We start from the raw sequence: 17,953 nt of genomic DNA, 5'->3' as shown, positions 1-17,953 counted from the left end.
ACCCCAACACCTGGAATCATTACGATGATGATGATTATGATGATGATGATGATGATGATGATAATGATGATGAGGTGGAGGACTGTGATAATCATCCTCATCATCATGACAGGGATAATGCATGAAAAAGTGGTAATGATGATCATGGTGTAGATGATGGAATTGGTTATTATGATGATGACATTGATGATACCATTGGTTGTGATGATGATAACATTGATAATAGTATTGATTATGATGGCTATGATGATGACAGTATTGTTATGATGCTTATTATGAGAATGATGCCATCTAATAACAACAAATTTTTCCTATCCCCCATACCTTCTGTCTCTTCCTCTATTTCGTTATCTGTCTATTTCTCTCTATATATTTACAATATGCTACAATCTTTATCTCTTTATTTCTTCTCAGGCCATGGACAAAGACACGGGGAACTACAGTTCTATGTTGTACCGGTTGATCATTCGCCCCCCTGCCGGTAAAGACGGAAAAGATAGCAAAGACGGCTTCATCATCGAAGCGTACAGCGGCGTGGTGAAGACAGCCATCATGTACCGCAACATGAGGAGGTCGTACTTTAAGTTTGAGGTTGTCGCCACGGACAACTACGGCCAAGGATCCAGCAGCAAGGCAGAGATAGTGGTGAGCAAATTTGCTTCTGGACATTTGTGGCAGGATTTTAGTCGTTTTTCTTTAGGTCCATCCATTTTACAAGTCATTTCATCTTGTATTCATCGTTAATACCTTGTTTTCCTTAAAACAAGTGGGGTGAGATGATTTCACTTTATTCCAATGCAATTTATGTTGCTTCAAGGATGTCCTTGATTCAGGTTAAAGTATATCTGTCAAAACAATTTCAACATGTTGTCACTGGTTTCAAGCGTAATTGCTTTGGAATGCATAATAATTATTTTCACATGATGTAGGTGTTGTTTTTTTTTATAAATCACCACTTAAAAAGTAGAGTGTAGCTCAATTTAAATGTTTAAAAGAGTTTTACCAATGTTTTTTTTCTGCTTTCTAGGTGTCAGTGGTGAACCAGCTGGACATGCAGGTGGTCGTATACAATGTCCCTCCAACTGTTGTGGAGAAAAACAAGGACAAGCTGCTCAGGTAACATACAGTATCATCTATTATCTACTTCTCCACTCACGACTACAGGACGACCTCTTCTTCTCTTCTTCCCTCTGTCTCACCTACTCTGTAGCCCTCAAAGTCTTCCTATTGTCTCATTAAAGAAAACACTCATCTTGCCCACTCACCTAAAAAATAAATGCTCCAACGCACACGTAGTTTAAAATATCTCCATACCAAATGTCATTCCATAGAACAGTGGAGCAACAAAGTGCGGGACACATCTGTTGGAGCATATTTACATCTGTCTTTGTGGGTGGTTGCTATGCAAGTATGGAAAGTCAGTAAGAGTATTGAAAACTTACATACTTTCATGTCTTGTAGAGGTAGATAAGGCCAACTTAACAGACATATTGCCCAATTACTGTCAATATACACTGTATTGAAATTAAGGTCTGGAAGAAAGGAAGAGAAGAGCAAGAACTCAAACCACAATTGCTGCTGTGGGGACAGTGGGACAGTGGGAAATCAACAAGGCATCATAAAAAGTACAAACAATTATAGGTGTAATGCTTTCCTCATAGTGTGCTTTCATCAAGTGTCCCAGTAAGACAAAGTTCTACCACTGTAACCTGAACTAGAACCAACACTGGCACCTGAACAGGGACGGACCTGATATCAAAACCCCCAGAAATACTCCCGACTGCCACTGCTACCCCACAGTTAAAGATCAAATGATGTCCCTGCTAATGTAGTGGAGAAATTGAAGGACTAACTGTTGTGGTTATATGTGGTGAAGACTATGAAGACTTTAAGACTTAATACAAGAATAAATTATTCATCATAATTGGCATTTTTGCCAGGTACAGACTCACTTAACCTTCCCCCGTGACTCACCAGTAGGCCTCGCTGCACCAGTTGACAAGTTGTTGCTTTCATCCATCTTGCCTCATACATATAACTTCATAATGATGCTTTAGGGCACTTAACATCACACACACACACACAAACACTCACCTCTCAATGGGACCATTCCTGCTGTGAGCAGGTGTTTCTGGTGGGACAGGAATCAAACCTGCACAGCATGTCGTCCGTCTTTCTATAGTAGCTGGCGGGAAGAAAAAATAATTTAGTGTGTGTGTGTGAGCAGAGTGTGAGAGCTTGGACTTGTGCGTTTGTGTACGTGTCCATGTATATACAGTACACAGTACATATGTGTGTGTCCATAAATGTGTGTGTGTGTATGTGCGTGTATAGCATCTGCTGGGTGTTCAAATGGAAGTGATTTGTCGAATACTTTCTTTTCCTCAGAATATATTAAATCCTCTTTTGCACCTGCCACTACCCCTCGCAGCACCTTTAAAAAAGCTTTACTGTCATGATTTAAAATAATAGAACAGGGCCAATTCACACAAGACAGCAAGACAGTGCCAAATGATAGAATAGATGATCATTTGAAATGCCTTACTCTCTCTCCCTCTGTTTATCCCTTTCTCCCCCACTCTCCACCCCTATTATCCCTCGGTCTCAGTATTTTGGAACGCTACGTCCAGGAGCAGATACCGGGGGCCAAGGTTGTTGTGGAGACCATCGGACCCCATCGTCACGGTGATGGACTGGAACAGGAAGACTACTCCAAGTCAGACCTGATGGTTTACGCTATCGACCCGCTGACAAATAGAGCGATATCAAGACAGGAACTCTACAAGTAAGGACTTCACCAACGAATCCATGTAAAAAACTTGGGAATGGCGGCACTCCAATGAACCTTTTCCAAAAACTGTGACAGGACTTAACCTCAATTAATTAGGTTGAGGTTAATTAATTAATTAACCTCAATTAGGGTTTTTGGAGTGCTGCCATTCCCTTGGTTTTTCATGGTTTTTCACTTTTCATAGTAGAAGCCAGTGTGTAGTTTTGGGCCGTGCACCCATCCAGGAGAAGGTTATGCGACGAGACGCACCTGTTATACAATTTTCATTAAGGACTTTTACCCTCATGAAATTACTTCATAAAAAGTTCTGGATTAAAGTCCCCCAACGTGTGTGTGTGTGTGTGTGTGTGTGTGTGCATGTGTGTTGTTGTAGCCCCTTGGTAGAACCAAAATGAGGACATTTAGTCAGTCTTCACTTTAACTAGGAGTCGCTTTAGGGGTGAGGAGTTAGGAAACAAATGAAGAGAATTTAGCTTAACAGATTTGAAAGTAGAACAGCACAAGTGTGTGTGTGTGTGTGTGTGTGTGTGTGTGTGTGTGTGTGTGTGTGTGTGTGTGTGTGTGTGTGTGTGTGTGTGAGAGAGAGAGAGAGAGAGAGTTTAGGGTGTTCTATTCTGTTTTAGCTTAAATTGGCTGTCTTGCTGACTGATTTGCTACATGGCTAACTGTTTGACATCTAACTGGCAGGCAGTTCTGCCATTTACTGTCACACACACACACACACACACACACACACACAGACAAACACACACACACACACACACACACACACACACACACACACAGACAAACACACACAGACAAACACACACACACACTTGCTTATGGCTGTCCGTTGATGTTGTCAGGCATCACTCCGACTCAGTAATCATGGTTAGTGTAGGGTGTTTGCTGCTGAATTCAGATGGACTCGGTAACAAAGAGTAAGTGACACCACTGTGTTTGCGGTCCACAGATTCCTTGATGGTAAACTGCTGGACATCAACAAGGAGTTCAAGCTCTTCCTCCCCCCCGGCGGGCGGATCCTGGAGATCCGAACCCCTGAGGTGGTGACCAGCGTGAAGAAAGCTGTCCAGACTGTAGGCTACACTGAGGGGGCGCTGCTGGCTCTGGCAGTCATCATCATCGTCTGCTGTGTCCCCGCAATATTGATCGTCATCATCACTTACAGACAGTGAGTATGGCTTCTTTGACAGAGATCACAGATCCCCAACACAGTCCAAAAATGAAAACCATGCTGCCTTTACAAGAAATTTAAGAGTAATCATGCATGATTAAAAAGTGTAAAAGAAAGCTAAACATACTCCTAATTATTATCGCTTATTGACAGTAAGTATGAGCAATAAGTGGATAGTAATGTGTTGGATGCATGCAGCTAGCTCTGCTTCGTGGTTTCAATGAGGAATGATAACAAGGCATTTTAGGAAACTTATGGAAATGTTTTTCCTCACAACGTGTTTGATAAAGAAAAATAACAACCTGCAGTACAGTTATATTCAAACGTATGTGAAATAGTGAAATGTTTTTCCTTATGAAGGCACTCTCAATAAATAAAGAGTAAGAGAGGCAAACAGAAGTTAACAGACACAGATACAAAAGATAAAAAGAAGTCAACAAGCAGATATTTAATGGTTAGAAAGAGAAAGAGTCAAGAGAGGCAGACGGATAGTTCACTTAGAGGCGGATAGACAGACATACAGACAAATAAACGGAGAGATACAGTATGCAGACAATCGGACAAATAAATAGAGAGACAGACAAACTTGACACTGTCTCTCCCACAGGATGTTGTTTGACACTATTTATCATTTTATCACCTAGCCCAATCAGTTCTCTTGATGATTCAGCATGGCAGCATATCCCACTGTGCCAATTCTAATAGTTTGTTTAGCTAAGCACCGTGAAAGGCCATTAATTTCAACCGTCTCCCAAACACACACACACACACACACACACACCCACACAAACCCACACACACACACACACACACACAAACACAAATTAAAACCGGATCAGTGCATTTTGGAGAGAGCTTCTCGTCGTGCTGAGGAGAAAGGGAGACAAATAATGACAGACGGGCCATAGTTATCAGTCAGAAGAAAGGAAAGGAAAGGAAAGGAGAAGTGTTAAGTGAGGAGCAGGGCAGAGAAGAAAGAAGAGGGAGAGGTAAAGAGGAAAAGAGAGTGTAAGGATAAGGAGTGATAATCATTTGCATCATAATAACTAGTCTTATGATATTGTTAAATGACGGTAATGAAGACCAATTGTCAAACTATGCTTTTGAATTACAATGGAGGAAGCTCACTAACAAGAGGTACTGTGTGATTTATGATTCAAGTAATGGCAAATTTCTCTCTCTCTCTCTCTCTCTCTCTCTCTCTCTCTCTCTCTCTCTCTCTCTCTCTCTCTCTCCCTCCCTCATCTGCTGTGTCCATCACCACCAGGTTCAAAGAGTGAGTATTGTTTTCATATTCCCGCACTAAAACATTAATGTTGCCGTTGCTGTCTTAAACACCTTTCATTGTGATAAATCTGTTTCTCATCTCATTGAATTATGTAATGGATGAGATCAGGAAGGACAATGGACAATCAAACAAATGAATACTGAATAACTTGGAATAAATAAATGTGTAGTCCCAAGACTGCTGCTTTTTATTAGTATATTAGTATATTTACTTTAGTAGTATATTTTATTCGTATTTGTAAACTTTGTGTGCAAAGTGTGTGTACACATGGTGTGTGTGTGTGTGTGTGTGTGTGTGTGTGTACGTATGATATAGCAATTCCCTGTCATAATGTAATGATATTGACTGGACATGACAGCCCACACCAGTTGGCTGCCTTTTTTCAGGCAGTGGAAAGAGCGACACAGACACTGAGGATAAAAGAGCTGGGTATAAAAAAATGCAAATTAAAATATAGGAGAGCAAAAAGTATACTGTTGTAAAATTTAAGTTTATTGGGATATTGTTAAAATATACATTGTATGTATAGATGGGTGTTTGGGGTCCGGATGGAGGGTGTTTTGCTCAAGGACACTCTGACAGGGATGGATGCATCTTGCAGAGATCAAACCTTCAGTCCAGTCAACTCTCATCATGACCTTTTCAACTACTTTCCAAACTAACTCTGTGTGTTTTCTCTCCGCTGTGTGTCCAGGCGTCAGGCGGAGTGTGCCAAAACAGCCCGTATCCAGATGGCGCTGCCGACGGGCAAACCTGGAGCAGGCACTGCCAACAACCTGTACGAAGAGCTGGGCGACAACGCCATGTAAGTGAAGCGTTAAAGTGGCAATCACATTGATGAGCCAAAGCAGAAGCATTAGCTCACATTTCTCCGGCTATTAAAATTAAGCTTAAGCAGTGTGCCTCTCCAGCTTTTGGAGCGTTGTGGTGTGCAGCATGTGTGGCGGCAGAGCATCAAATCTGCTCACATTTTAACTATGGCTTCTCAACCAGTGATGTTTCTACCTCCTTGATTCCCTACAGACCAGAACTTTTTTGTAGCCTAGAAACATCCCCTGTACTTCGTTTAACAGTTCACATCAGTGGCCAGCGAGACTGATAACATTATGTAAAGAAGACACTCTCGGATTAATCACGGCCAGGCACATAACCCTGCATCACACTAACACCAAACAAAGCTCTGATTGTTGAATGCATTAGCAGTTGCGGATAAGCCCCGCATTTTTATCTACACAAAGTTCAGGGGCATTCGACTTGTCCCTGATCATTTTCCCTGTTGTTTTGCATACCAATGTCCTCACTTTACCAGAGAGAAAATGAAGGTCAGCGATCCGCCCACAGAAAAATATTCACATGAGTGCAATTGCTCAAGTTCACTTCAACATTTCCATTGTGCCTAATGGATTTGGCTTGCAGCAATGCATAGTACATTAAATCATCAAATCACAACAAGTGAAGTAAAACACAGAAACAAGGCATGTTAACTGAAACGATGTAGGGCTGTATAGTTAACCAGGGGGACAAGGGTTGGAGAATTTTTTTTTTTTTTTTACAGTTAAGCAAGTTTAATGCACATAGGATGAATAAGGATTTCTGTCTGTTTGATTTACCCTGTGGTCGCCTGAATGACAACTTGCAGCAAGTGCCTCAAATTAATTCACAAAGGGTGACAAGGTCAGTCGATTCTGTGGTCCAGAGAGCAGCTCAGAACCCAAAGGTGGGTTGTGGAAAGGTTAACAGTTGTTGGCAAAGCCTCCCAAAGGAAGCTGAGTGAAATGCGTCAGGCTTGTAGGGTCACAGTCTAAAAAACGGCTATATTTTGTTAGATGAGCCTCCACAGTAGACTGCAATATCAGTTTTGGGAATGGATGCTTCACAGTTTATTTATTTTTGAAAATCTAGTGTCACTAATCTGGCCCATGGGCAATAATTTGAGGCAATATAGATGGTCATTTTGGCAATAATGACCAAATTATTTTTATACTTTTGTTCCTTGTAGCCCACTAAATGTAGCCCACATTGATTTTGTCCTACTTAAGAATTCCTATCAGTGCTGCAGGGCAATATTGCCCATCTATATTGCCTCAAAAAGTTGCTTTAAATTTAGTCATATTCTGTTCACTAGTTAGCTTCTCTGTTTCTGTGTGTATTCTAGCAAATTCTCTGTTTAATTTAGCCTTTTGCCAATTTCCACTGGTTTGATTGGTGTTAGCTTGGTTAAACAAGAGTGTAACAGTGACTGTTTGTGGAGACACTGGTTTAAGTTTTATCTCAAAGTTAAAATACATGCATGCATGCACACGCGCACACACACTCACTCAGACACTCACTCACTCAAGGCAATACACAGATAGTTCATTTATAATTCTTTTCTGGAGCGTTAAGAAGAAGTTGAGAGGAACTCTTATCAGCATTACATGCATCACCGGTTTCCTGTCCGTCCTTGATATGCTTCCCCACTCCCATTAACATGATGGCAATTCATATGCAAGATGGTAGGAACTATCTCCAAATGACAAAAAGGGATTTCCAAGTGTATGTGTGTGTGTGTGTGTGTGTGTGTGTGTGTGTGTGTATGTGTGTGTGTGTGTGTGTGTGTGTGTGTGTGTGTGTATGTGTGTACGCACACACATGAGATGCTGCACATTTGACTAGCCAGCCCAAACCATCTTCTGAAAAATGTGTGCGGAAATGAACTTGGATATGAGATAATTGAAATAAATGCAGCCAGTAATTTATAAGGACCACCCTGGGCGATAATTAATTCTATTGATAAGCTGCTGAGCAGTTTAATTGTGGCTGGTGAAGTCTCTGCTCTGTGTGTGTGTGTGTGTGTGCCTGCATGTGTGTGTGCGTGCCTGCATGTATGTGTGCGTGTGTTTGTGTGTGTGTGTGTGTGTGTGTGTGTGTGTGCGCAAAGTAGGCAGTAAGGGATTTTGTGTGTGTACATTACATATCACTGCTATCTTGTAGGAACTAAATACCCCCAACAGAATATAAAACCTGGCAATGTGCAAAAGTTTGCACATTAATAATTAAGGTCCATTATCAAACTGCTCAGTAGACTGATTTTTGAGGAGTTTTTTTTTTTCTTTTAATTGCCTTTGGCTGTTCTCTTGACAGGCTTGGGTTTTAATGTCTATTTTCAATTACCTTTGGAAATTAAGTGTTCTTTAGCTTATTATTAGCAACACATTAAATGTGGAGGGTGTTATTTTAAACATGTGTTAATGTTACTTAGCAACACACATTGACAAACACATGCTGCGGTCAACACTTGTGTTCTGTCTCTAACTAGATGCGAGGAATATACCTTCCCATGTTTCTTATTAAATACAATTATTCAGTCCAATTCCCACAATTACAAATGTGGTTGTATTCAGAGGTACTGATTGAAATATTGATTACATTTGCCAGTTGACATGGCTGGGATACAATAGACATACAGCATCAAGAACTAGCACAGTAACACAAGTACTTCTGGCACACATGGTACAGGGACAACAGGACCTCACATACACTCACCGAACACTTTATTAGGAACACCTGTACACCTGCTTATTCATGCAGTTATCCAATCAGACATTCATGTGGCAGCAGTGCAATGCATAAGATCATGCAGATACAGGTCAGCAGCTTCAGTTAATGTTCACATCAAACATCAGAATGGGGAAAAAAATGTGATCTCAGTGACTTTGACCGTGGCATGGTTGTTGGTGCCAGACAGGCTGCTTTGAGTATTTCTGAAACTGCTGATCTCCTGGGATTTTCACGCACAAAAGTCTCTAGAGTTCACACAGAATGGTGCGAAAAACAAGAAAACATCCAGTGAGCGGCGGTTCTATGCCTTGTTGATGAGAGAGGTCAGAGGAGAATGGCCAGACTGGTTGGAGTTGACAGAAAGGCTACAGTAACTCAGATAACCTCTTTACAACTGTGGTGAGCAGAAAAGCATCTCAGAATGCAACACGTTCAACCTTGAGGCGGATGGCACTTCGGTAGCTTTGGTAACTGAGCTAAAAGCTGATACCTACCCAGTATTAGTAATGGTGTTCCTAATAGGAATGCTCGGTGAGTGTACAATGCAAGGAGACAGTGACAGACATACAATGGATAGTAGATTACAGTGTAAATGTCACTCTACAAATATACATTCAGCATTCAGCTAAGCATGCAGTATGGTTGCAGCTGTGTAGAGGGATCCTGTGTGTCTAGAGCGCTCGAGCAGTGTACCATGAAATAGTTATACTGAGTAGGATGAAATGTATTAACTAATTCATGAGTATTATGTAGAATGGGAAAAAAATCCTGAGGCCTAATTGGTTAAAGTTCATTCTTTAATTTAAGTTAAATATTCTGTCTTCGTCAGTTGCCGTTTGTATAATGAGGCAAGTAAATGACTTTTTAAAACTGACTTCAGAATGCATGAGATTCACATTTTTTTCCATACTGACACATAATAATGGTCTTAATCAGCAGGCATTTGACATTAGCATTTGACATTAGCATAGCACAGGCAGTTCTTGGCTTACAAAATGGAACCACTTTTACATGCTGTATCCTTTAAACTTTAACCAATGATTTTTCCAAAATGGCTATATAGTGATTTGTGGATAAAGTTTTTGTTTTTTTCTTCTTTTCATGTAACTGCTTAGTTAGTTAAACTTACAAGACTTGTATTTCTGATCAACAGATGTATGTGAGACAAAGTACAGACTGTTTTCTATTGATTCTTTATCTTGTATGTGCAAACGCTGAGGTGGCAGCACCTTAGGGTTTAGAAAAAATTACTTTTGACTGGAAGGTTGCCAGTTGGAATCCCAGACAGGGTGTGGAAAGTGAGAAATGCTCTCCCTTCCCTCAACAACTTCCATCAGAGTTCCCATGTGCAAGGCACTAACCCCCAACTACTCTAGTAAAGCTCTTTATTAGACAACAGTAGACTGTTGGCTGTGGCTGTACTAGGCAAAGCCCAGGTGTGGATGTGAATAATAAAAGTGAGCAAGGCATTGCTGAAAAACTGCATTTGTGCTCAGCCAACCTTCCCAGGATAAATAAATGCTGAAAACATTCTTGACAAATGCCAGTTGTTTCAGCAAAATTAATTGATTTCACTTGACTGTTCCAATACTCTTCCACTCTAATTTCTTCCCAATTCGTCCAAATACCTTTTCCCACTGACGAGCTCTTTTCTTTCACAACTTTAAAGGTCATAGCATCACACTTTGTCATTATTTCATCACTCTTCTTTCCCTGTTCTCATCTTAACTGGTCTATTCATCTGTCCGTCTTCTCTTGTTCTCATCCATCCATCTCTCCGTCCATGACTGACAGACAAAAGTGAGTAGACTTTGTTCAAAATTGCTTCTGATCTGTGAGCTCTTAGACACTGTAACGTGACAATTGCAGTTTTCTTGGTTTAGTTTTTGTCTTTGTGCCCGTGCGTGTCAATGGCTACTATTTTTTTTATGTGCAGTGTTAGTTGTCCTCTTGTATTACAAGGCAAAGTTGTGTTGCTCGAGGTTGATTGTGCTGTTGGTAGATTAGTGATGAAATATCCATACTGGTAATGATGCATGGGCTACTTTTTGAGGCAATGTGGATGGGCAATAGGTGGCTTTGACAGGTATGGAGATCCTCAAATGGGACAAAATCAGTGTGGATATTATAGCGGACAATGCTTAACTAAGGTATCATGAAATATTGGGTTTGTTGCCACTCACAAATTGAGTCACAAATAGTCCCTCTACACTGGTTCAAAATGTTGCCCGTCTAACATGGACTTTAACCCAGCAGATATTGTGTTGTTTATCGTTGTGATGCAATAGCCTCTCTGTAGTGTACCCCTTTTATTCTACCACGGTTCTTTTGGTCTTCCTGTTTTCCTTCCTTTTCCTTTTGTTTCAAGTTTTCATGTTTCATGACTGCCTCCTCCAAAAACAGGACAGAGATAAAATACCTTCCCTTCCTTTAAGATCTCTCATCCCTTTCCTCTCATTCCTTTTCTCATTCCTCTCTTCATGTCAAGTTTCTTTCCATTTAATTTATCCAACAACCCCTCTAGCAGATGTTCTATTTTTTTTTATCTTCCTTTCCCTCTCGTTCTTTATATCTTTCTTTTGTCACACTTTCAAAACATCTTTATTTACCACTCCATCCACATCAGTAGGTCAAAGCTCTGTTGCTTCTGTGCAGTCCCACCCGTTCATTTAAATCTCATTCATTCCTTATCTCCCTCTTCCATTTCATTTATCTTTGATTTTTGTAATTACATTCCTAGATCTTCCTAGATCCATTAAACAAGCTCCCTCATCTCCCTCATGCTTTATCTATGATTCTTTTTTTATTATGCCTCCCTTCATTCCATCTTTCTTTTTCATTTCATTCCTCCATCCGTGTAGCCGGTCAAACCGTAGTGGAGGTGGCAGTGGTGCTAGCTTGGATGAAGGCGACCAGCAACGCCTGATCTCAGATTTCGCCACGCGGGCCATCGCCGCCCACCGCCAGTGTGTTGCCAATGGAGGGGTGCTCAACAACCTGCCCAAGTCTGAGTCCAACATCACCTTTCTCTCTGACGAAAACCCCCTTACTATTAAAAATCCCATTTACCACGAGGACGGGACTTTGAGTAGCCCAGAGACTCTTGGAAGAAGCCAGAGAAGAAGGGACCTTCTTGGACATTTCTCCCCGTCCAGGAAAGGCCTTCGAGAGGCTTGGTTCAGGCTCAGCTCCTCTGGAGGTGATGTGGGTTTCGGTGGGTACAGTGGCAGTGACAGTGGATGGGGATCTGGGGTTGGACACAGCTGGACTCTCCCATCAAGATTACATCGCAGGGAGATGTACGACGCTTTGAGACGGCAAGTGGTCATGGATCCTGTGCAGTGGGAGCTGGAGCTCCTAAAGGCCGAGTTCAAAGAGAGCAAAGATGCGGGTCTGGATTCAGGATTTGACCGTGGATTGGATTCGGACCTGATGGGGAGCCCGGGCCTGGAGCCCAAGTTGACGGTCAAAGAGCAAGCCAGGCAGTTTGAGCAACAGGCACTCCAAGAAATGAGACAGAGGCAAAGCAGAGACTCCCGCGGGTCTTTGTCCCCTGATTTTCTGCTGTCTGTTTTCCCCGAGTCGCCCCAGCATCACAAGCACACCACGACCCACCATGTCTCAATTTCTCAGACTAAGGAAGGTCCCCCGAGTATCATCATCACCCACAGTGATGGCGGGACCCCTCCACCCAGTCACAAGCCGACTCCCCCTGTACTGCGGCGCTTCGGGGCAAATTTAGCAGGAAGCCAGAGTGCAGAAGAGAGATTACAGGTGCATTTGGAGGCTATCCCCGACCCACCCTCAACTCCCCCGCCTCCCCCGCCATTCCCACTTCCTCCCACCTCCACTCCTCCCCCTCCCTCATCTCCCCCACCTCAGCACCCATCCTCCCCTCCCCCTCCTCCTCCTCCTCCTCCTCCTCCCCCTCCTCCTACTTCATCCTGCTCCGACCACACCGAAAAACCCGCTCCTCCTCCTCCACCTCCTCTCCCCCCGCCTCCCCCACCCCCTCCTCTCCCTCCCCCCTTGTCTCCGTCGCTGCTGCGCCCCTCCACTTTTGTCCTCCCGTTGCTCTCGGAGGCGCCGACCCTGCGGCCCGTCTCCCTCCGGCCGCCGCCGCCGCCCCTCCCGGCGGAACCCGAACCCCCCCGAAAAGAACTGAAAGGGATCCTGAAGAACATCCACAACATCGCCGAGATTGAGAAGTCGGTGGCCAACATGTTCAGCCAGATAGATCAGAAGCAGAACCCGCTCAAAAAGGGCATGAAGAGCCGGGCCTCCATGGATTCTATCGATTCACTTGACTCCTTGGATATCATAGTGGGAGGAGGAGGAGAGGAGGGGGCAGAGGGAGTGGGAGGAGGAGGAGGAGGAGAAGGAGGAGAAGAAGAAGCAGCAGCGGCAGGAGGAGGAGAGGATCCTCCGCCTCCACAGATTCAGCCCAACCCGAACATGAATTCCATCGTGGAAGAGCTGGAGAAACGATTCCCTTCTCAGTCAACAGTGCTCTAGCCTATCTCTCTCTCTCTCTCTCTCTCTGTCTGACTTTACCTTTCTGATATGGAAAGCACACAGAGGGGGATTTCTTAACGTTGTTGCGTAGTTGCTGCGGAGCTGTCAAGGGACTGATGCTGAAAATAGCTCAGTTGGATTCCATGTGTGCTTCCAACGTGACTTCCTGTTTTCTACATAAGAAAGAAAAGGAAGAGAGGGCCTAATATAAACTGAAAAGTAGAAGAAAAATGTTGGTACCTGTTGCTGGATACAAATAGGGAGGTAAGGGGGAGACAGAGGGAGAAAGAGAAGAAGAGGGAAAGGACGGTCAAATCCTGCCTAGCCCTAATATAAACTCAATAGTGGAAGATTTCTTCTACACTTTTTCTCTTTGACTACTACTAGAAGAGAGAGGGATTTAGGAGGAGGAAAAGATATTCAGGTTGAGGCCAAATTTAATGGGATGTGTTTTCATGTAACATTTTGTCCCCCCATGTCCCCATTTTAATGAACCTGCATGCTTAGTAGGAGGAACTGAAAAGCCTGGTTCCCATCACAACACCAAAACAGTTGCTGGCAGGGTTTACTCATTATCTGTCTCATTATGTTATTTTCCCCCCCAAAACATGTCTGGCATTTTTTTTTCTTAATTAACACTGTGGAAAAATGGCTTAAATGGCCGCAGATGGGAGCTGTGAAATCAAGCGATTAGAAGTGGTGAGATGTCTCTTAGTCAGCTGAACTGTAGCCTGTCTTGGCTCAACTAGTACCATTAACATTTTACATTTAAGCCATATAATTAACTCTTGTTGAGAACAAATTATAATGAGTGATCGATTAAGGGTCAGTGTCTTTCTCAAGGACTTGGATGTTGAGGGGCACATTTGCTTGTTGTGGGAAGGAAATGTAACCTGACTACTAACACACAAGCTCTGGACTCCTGACTAGTTGCTGATCCTATTAAGCTGTGCGGGCTGAGAGAGTGAAGAGAAGGAGAGAGAGAGCAATCTTTGACCTTGCCAACTTAGATGAAACTGTGTTGGACAAGGGAGTCTTTGCATTTCCAGTTTCAACAGCGAACTTTTCATGGAACAGTTTTGGTATTTCTGCAGTCACAGGACTGCCACCAGTGACATTATCTCCATCACATTTTGTTTTTACAGAGACTTTCCATTTCATTAAACATTAATACCCACTGTTAGGTAACCTAGTAACACTTTAGGTTACAAATCCACATAATCTAACAACATTGGCAGAGCTGGTTCTGTCTTGACCCAAATTAGACACATGGATGTGTGTGAGTCACCGGTATCTTTTGTCTCTTTGTTTGTTTCTCATTCTGTACTCATTCTGTTTTTGTCATTCAGTTATTAGTTGTTATAGATACTTTTATAAAAACCTCATCTGTCTTTCTCTCTATCTCCTCTTATTCAATTATTTGTAATTCTTAGCTCTTGCCAATCTTGTTTGCTCTTTCTTTACTCTGGTTTTCTTTATTTCTCTTGTACTCAATCTGTATTTCATCTACTGTTTTCTCTCTTTTTCATCAATGTCTTTAGTTGATTATATATATTTTTTTCCATTTACCTAAAACTTCGGACCTTATATTTTATGTGCATTCAAAATGGTCAATTCCTGCATTGTCTTTTCATGTTCCACAACGTTGTGTTAATTTTGTTTTGGTTTTTCAAGGAACTTAATTTCAGTGGCATGTATGAATATGTAGGAAGGTGCAGAGCTACAGTGTATGTATGTTTAAAGCATTTATATGTAGTGATATTTCTCTAGGCAGTATGTGCTGAAATGTTATGAACTATTTTCTAGAAAGTTATATTCCTACTTTTATACAAGGTTTCCCTCGTTAAAACCATTGCGCAGGTACATTGGGAAATGCGTTACAAATAGAAAAACGTCCTGAAAATGAAATGTCATTTCCTAATAAAATAAGTGGTGCTAACTAAGAGTATTCAGGGCCATTTTTATTTGAAATAAAAATTTGATAACCAAGTATTTAAAATACAGGATGTATTTGTGGTGGCGGCCATAACTGTCATCCACCCTGCATCTATCCTGTATTACTGCCACTGTAGTAGCCAATGTTGAAGTCACCCAACCTCATTAGTACTGTGCACGCTGGCAGCAATTAGAAGTCCCCAATCCTGTATACATGTTGCATTAGTACTATATACAGCAGTAGACATCATACGTCCCCAGTCCTGCGTCTGTCCTGCATTTTTACAGCATTTTTTTTTTTCTAAATAATGCTTCAGGGTCAAGCACAAGTGAAGCAGCAGAGCCATGAGCATGTGCAAAGTGGAACATCTACAGTGACTGACAGTGATTGCATCTGTGCAGATCATTTGTCTTGATGGAATGGTTCCAGGAAGAGTAGGCAGAGAAACTCCTGCACACTGTCTCCTACATTTAAAACATTTTAGTGAGAAAATACAGTGGTTCAGTCGTTTCACGTCTGATTTACCTTAGAAAGGTCACAAAGCCAAAGTTTTGCAAGTCACTCAACACATTGTTTTGAGTGAAAAAGTAATTAAAAAAGACCATATGCATGCTTTGTAGACCGAGTCTTCTCTTACAGTGTGTACATGTCACCAGCAATACCGCACGTTCAATACAAGCAATCCATGTGCTACCTATCTCCAGGTCAGTGGGTAGAGCATGGTACTAAGAGTACCAAGGTTAGGTGTTTGGTTCCCTTTGGAGATCAATGAGTAGAGTATGATACAAACACTTTAAAGTTTAGAGTTTCAAGATCCACTGAGAACACCCATCAGTGTTTATTTCATTTCCTAGACATTTCAGAGATAAGAGCATTTCATACAACAGCGGCAATAATAGAAGAGAACAAAAAAAGTAGAAGCCCAGATATTGTATAATGAGACAAACATCATTATCATCGTATAGTACATCAAAAACATTTTTCTACAACTGAGTTTTCTACAACAGAAAACAGTGTTATTATTTTCACTCAAGCAAACTCCTGCTGGGTGCAGCTGATGGTCTCATGTCTGGAGAATTGGATCAAATCATGATACACACACACTCAAACAAAACAAAATCTCATGGTCATTTCTGTGGTACAATTGATCAAGCTGTGGCATTATGAGAGGATTTCCATTGTGTCAGAAAACACAAACACACACACACACACACACACACACACACACACACCTTGATGGATCTTATCTCCAGTGGAATCGATAAAGCTGTGATGTTAGGACAGAATGACCTGGGCTTAGAAACAAACACACACAAATAGACTGGTGGAATTGATTAATGCTGTGTTTCTTTCTCACATACACACAACCAAATGATCATGTCAGCATGTCACTGACATGAAAGCCAGATAACATGTTAACATGTCAAGGCATTAACACACACACACACACACACACACACACCCAAAGCAAAGACACAGGCAGTCACTCACATAAACACACATAGGCACGCTCCTGCACATACACACAGACACACACACCCTCAGGCAAGAGCTTTGGCATAGACACAGACACACGCATTCAGGTAAATATGAGCATGTACACTCAGACCCACACACACACACACACACACACACAAACTGTGGCATTAAACAGGTCGCGGCAATGTAACTGTTTCAGCTGACTAGCTAGGAAATGTTTTGTTAAGATTAGCTTTCAACCTCAGTGTGCCTGCATGTTCTTACACACATGCACACAGACACACACACATACACACACACACACACACACACACACATACACACATACTGCATGCTTTTACCCATTCACTTCTTATTGTGCTGTTTTGCTAGAGGACAGACAGCTTTGGCAATATGTTGTTTTTTTTTTTTCAGCATTCATGTCAATAAAGCAGACTGCATTTAATTGAATAGAACTGAGAGACACAGAGGGAGACGATGAGATGGTTTCAGCAATTAGAGAGGCTGTCTTGTCACAGCAATGATCCCCATGGGGAAATCGGGTTATTACAGCAACAAATAGCGATAGGATGCAGCAAAGAAAAATAAATGGGGGGGGTATTTCAACACAGTGAGCGTCCACCAGTGTCTGTGTGACCTGTGAAAGTGTCCTTGAGCCAGGCTAAATGCTTAAAAATGTAACAGAGAGTGGTGGGGGTTGTGTTGCTGTATGTTTTAAACATGCTCTCTGTAGCTTTTATGCAGGAAATTTGAACCTTTGAAATCCCAAAGCAAGGATATGATATATCATAAGTGCTGGATAAATAAAGTGGAAAGAGGAAAATTGCCTCCCTGGAACATTGTTTGAAGACGGAACATGACCATTTGGCTGCGGTGGTCCTTTGCTCTCGCAGCATTTACAGTACAAAGACGCATCTTCTTGACTTATGGGTGGTTTGCTTTGCTTCAAAGGGGCATGTTCTGGATTCGCGATGAGACTTGATTATTTTAGAAGTCATTATTTTCCACGCGGTGTAGCCTCAAAGACAGAGGGGGGAAAAAGGAGAGAGGACGGGGCGTGGGGGTGGGATGAGAGAGAAAAAAGGGCTGACATAGGAAGAGAGAGAAGCGAGGGTTGAGAGTGAGACAGGGAGGCGCAGAAGAAGAAGGGAGAGATGAAAGGACGACAATTCGGGAAAAGAGAGACAGTGAGAAGGGGGAGAGAGAGAGAGAGAGAGGAGTTATTGA

The 17,953-nt window shown here is 42.2% G+C and overlaps 1 protein-coding gene across 1 annotated transcript in view; it reads left to right on the top strand.

Moving 5' to 3' along the window:
* The window catches only part of pcdh15b (protocadherin-related 15b), a 125,996-nt gene extending 112,685 nt beyond the window's left edge, over positions 1 to 13,311 (top strand). The window contains exons 29-36 of the mRNA XM_071513849.1: positions 415 to 645; positions 1,028 to 1,116; positions 2,609 to 2,785; positions 3,747 to 3,965; positions 5,236 to 5,244; positions 5,951 to 6,061; positions 10,591 to 10,596; positions 11,658 to 13,311. Coding sequence (XP_071369950.1) covers positions 415 to 645; positions 1,028 to 1,116; positions 2,609 to 2,785; positions 3,747 to 3,965; positions 5,236 to 5,244; positions 5,951 to 6,061; positions 10,591 to 10,596; positions 11,658 to 13,311 — 2,496 coding nt within the window. The remainder of the gene's footprint in view (positions 1 to 414; positions 646 to 1,027; positions 1,117 to 2,608; positions 2,786 to 3,746; positions 3,966 to 5,235; positions 5,245 to 5,950; positions 6,062 to 10,590; positions 10,597 to 11,657) is intronic.
* Positions 13,312 to 17,953: the final 4,642 nt, after the last annotated feature.

The sequence above is a fragment of the Centroberyx affinis genome, unplaced genomic scaffold, assembly GCF_046629955.1.
Source record: "Centroberyx affinis isolate AG114_WGS23_722 - 3 ecotype Tasmania unplaced genomic scaffold, CSIRO-AGI_Caff_v1 ptg007578l_1, whole genome shotgun sequence".
NCBI lineage: Eukaryota > Metazoa > Chordata > Actinopteri > Beryciformes > Berycidae > Centroberyx > Centroberyx affinis.
This window is presented reverse-complemented; position numbering and strand designations above follow the sequence as displayed.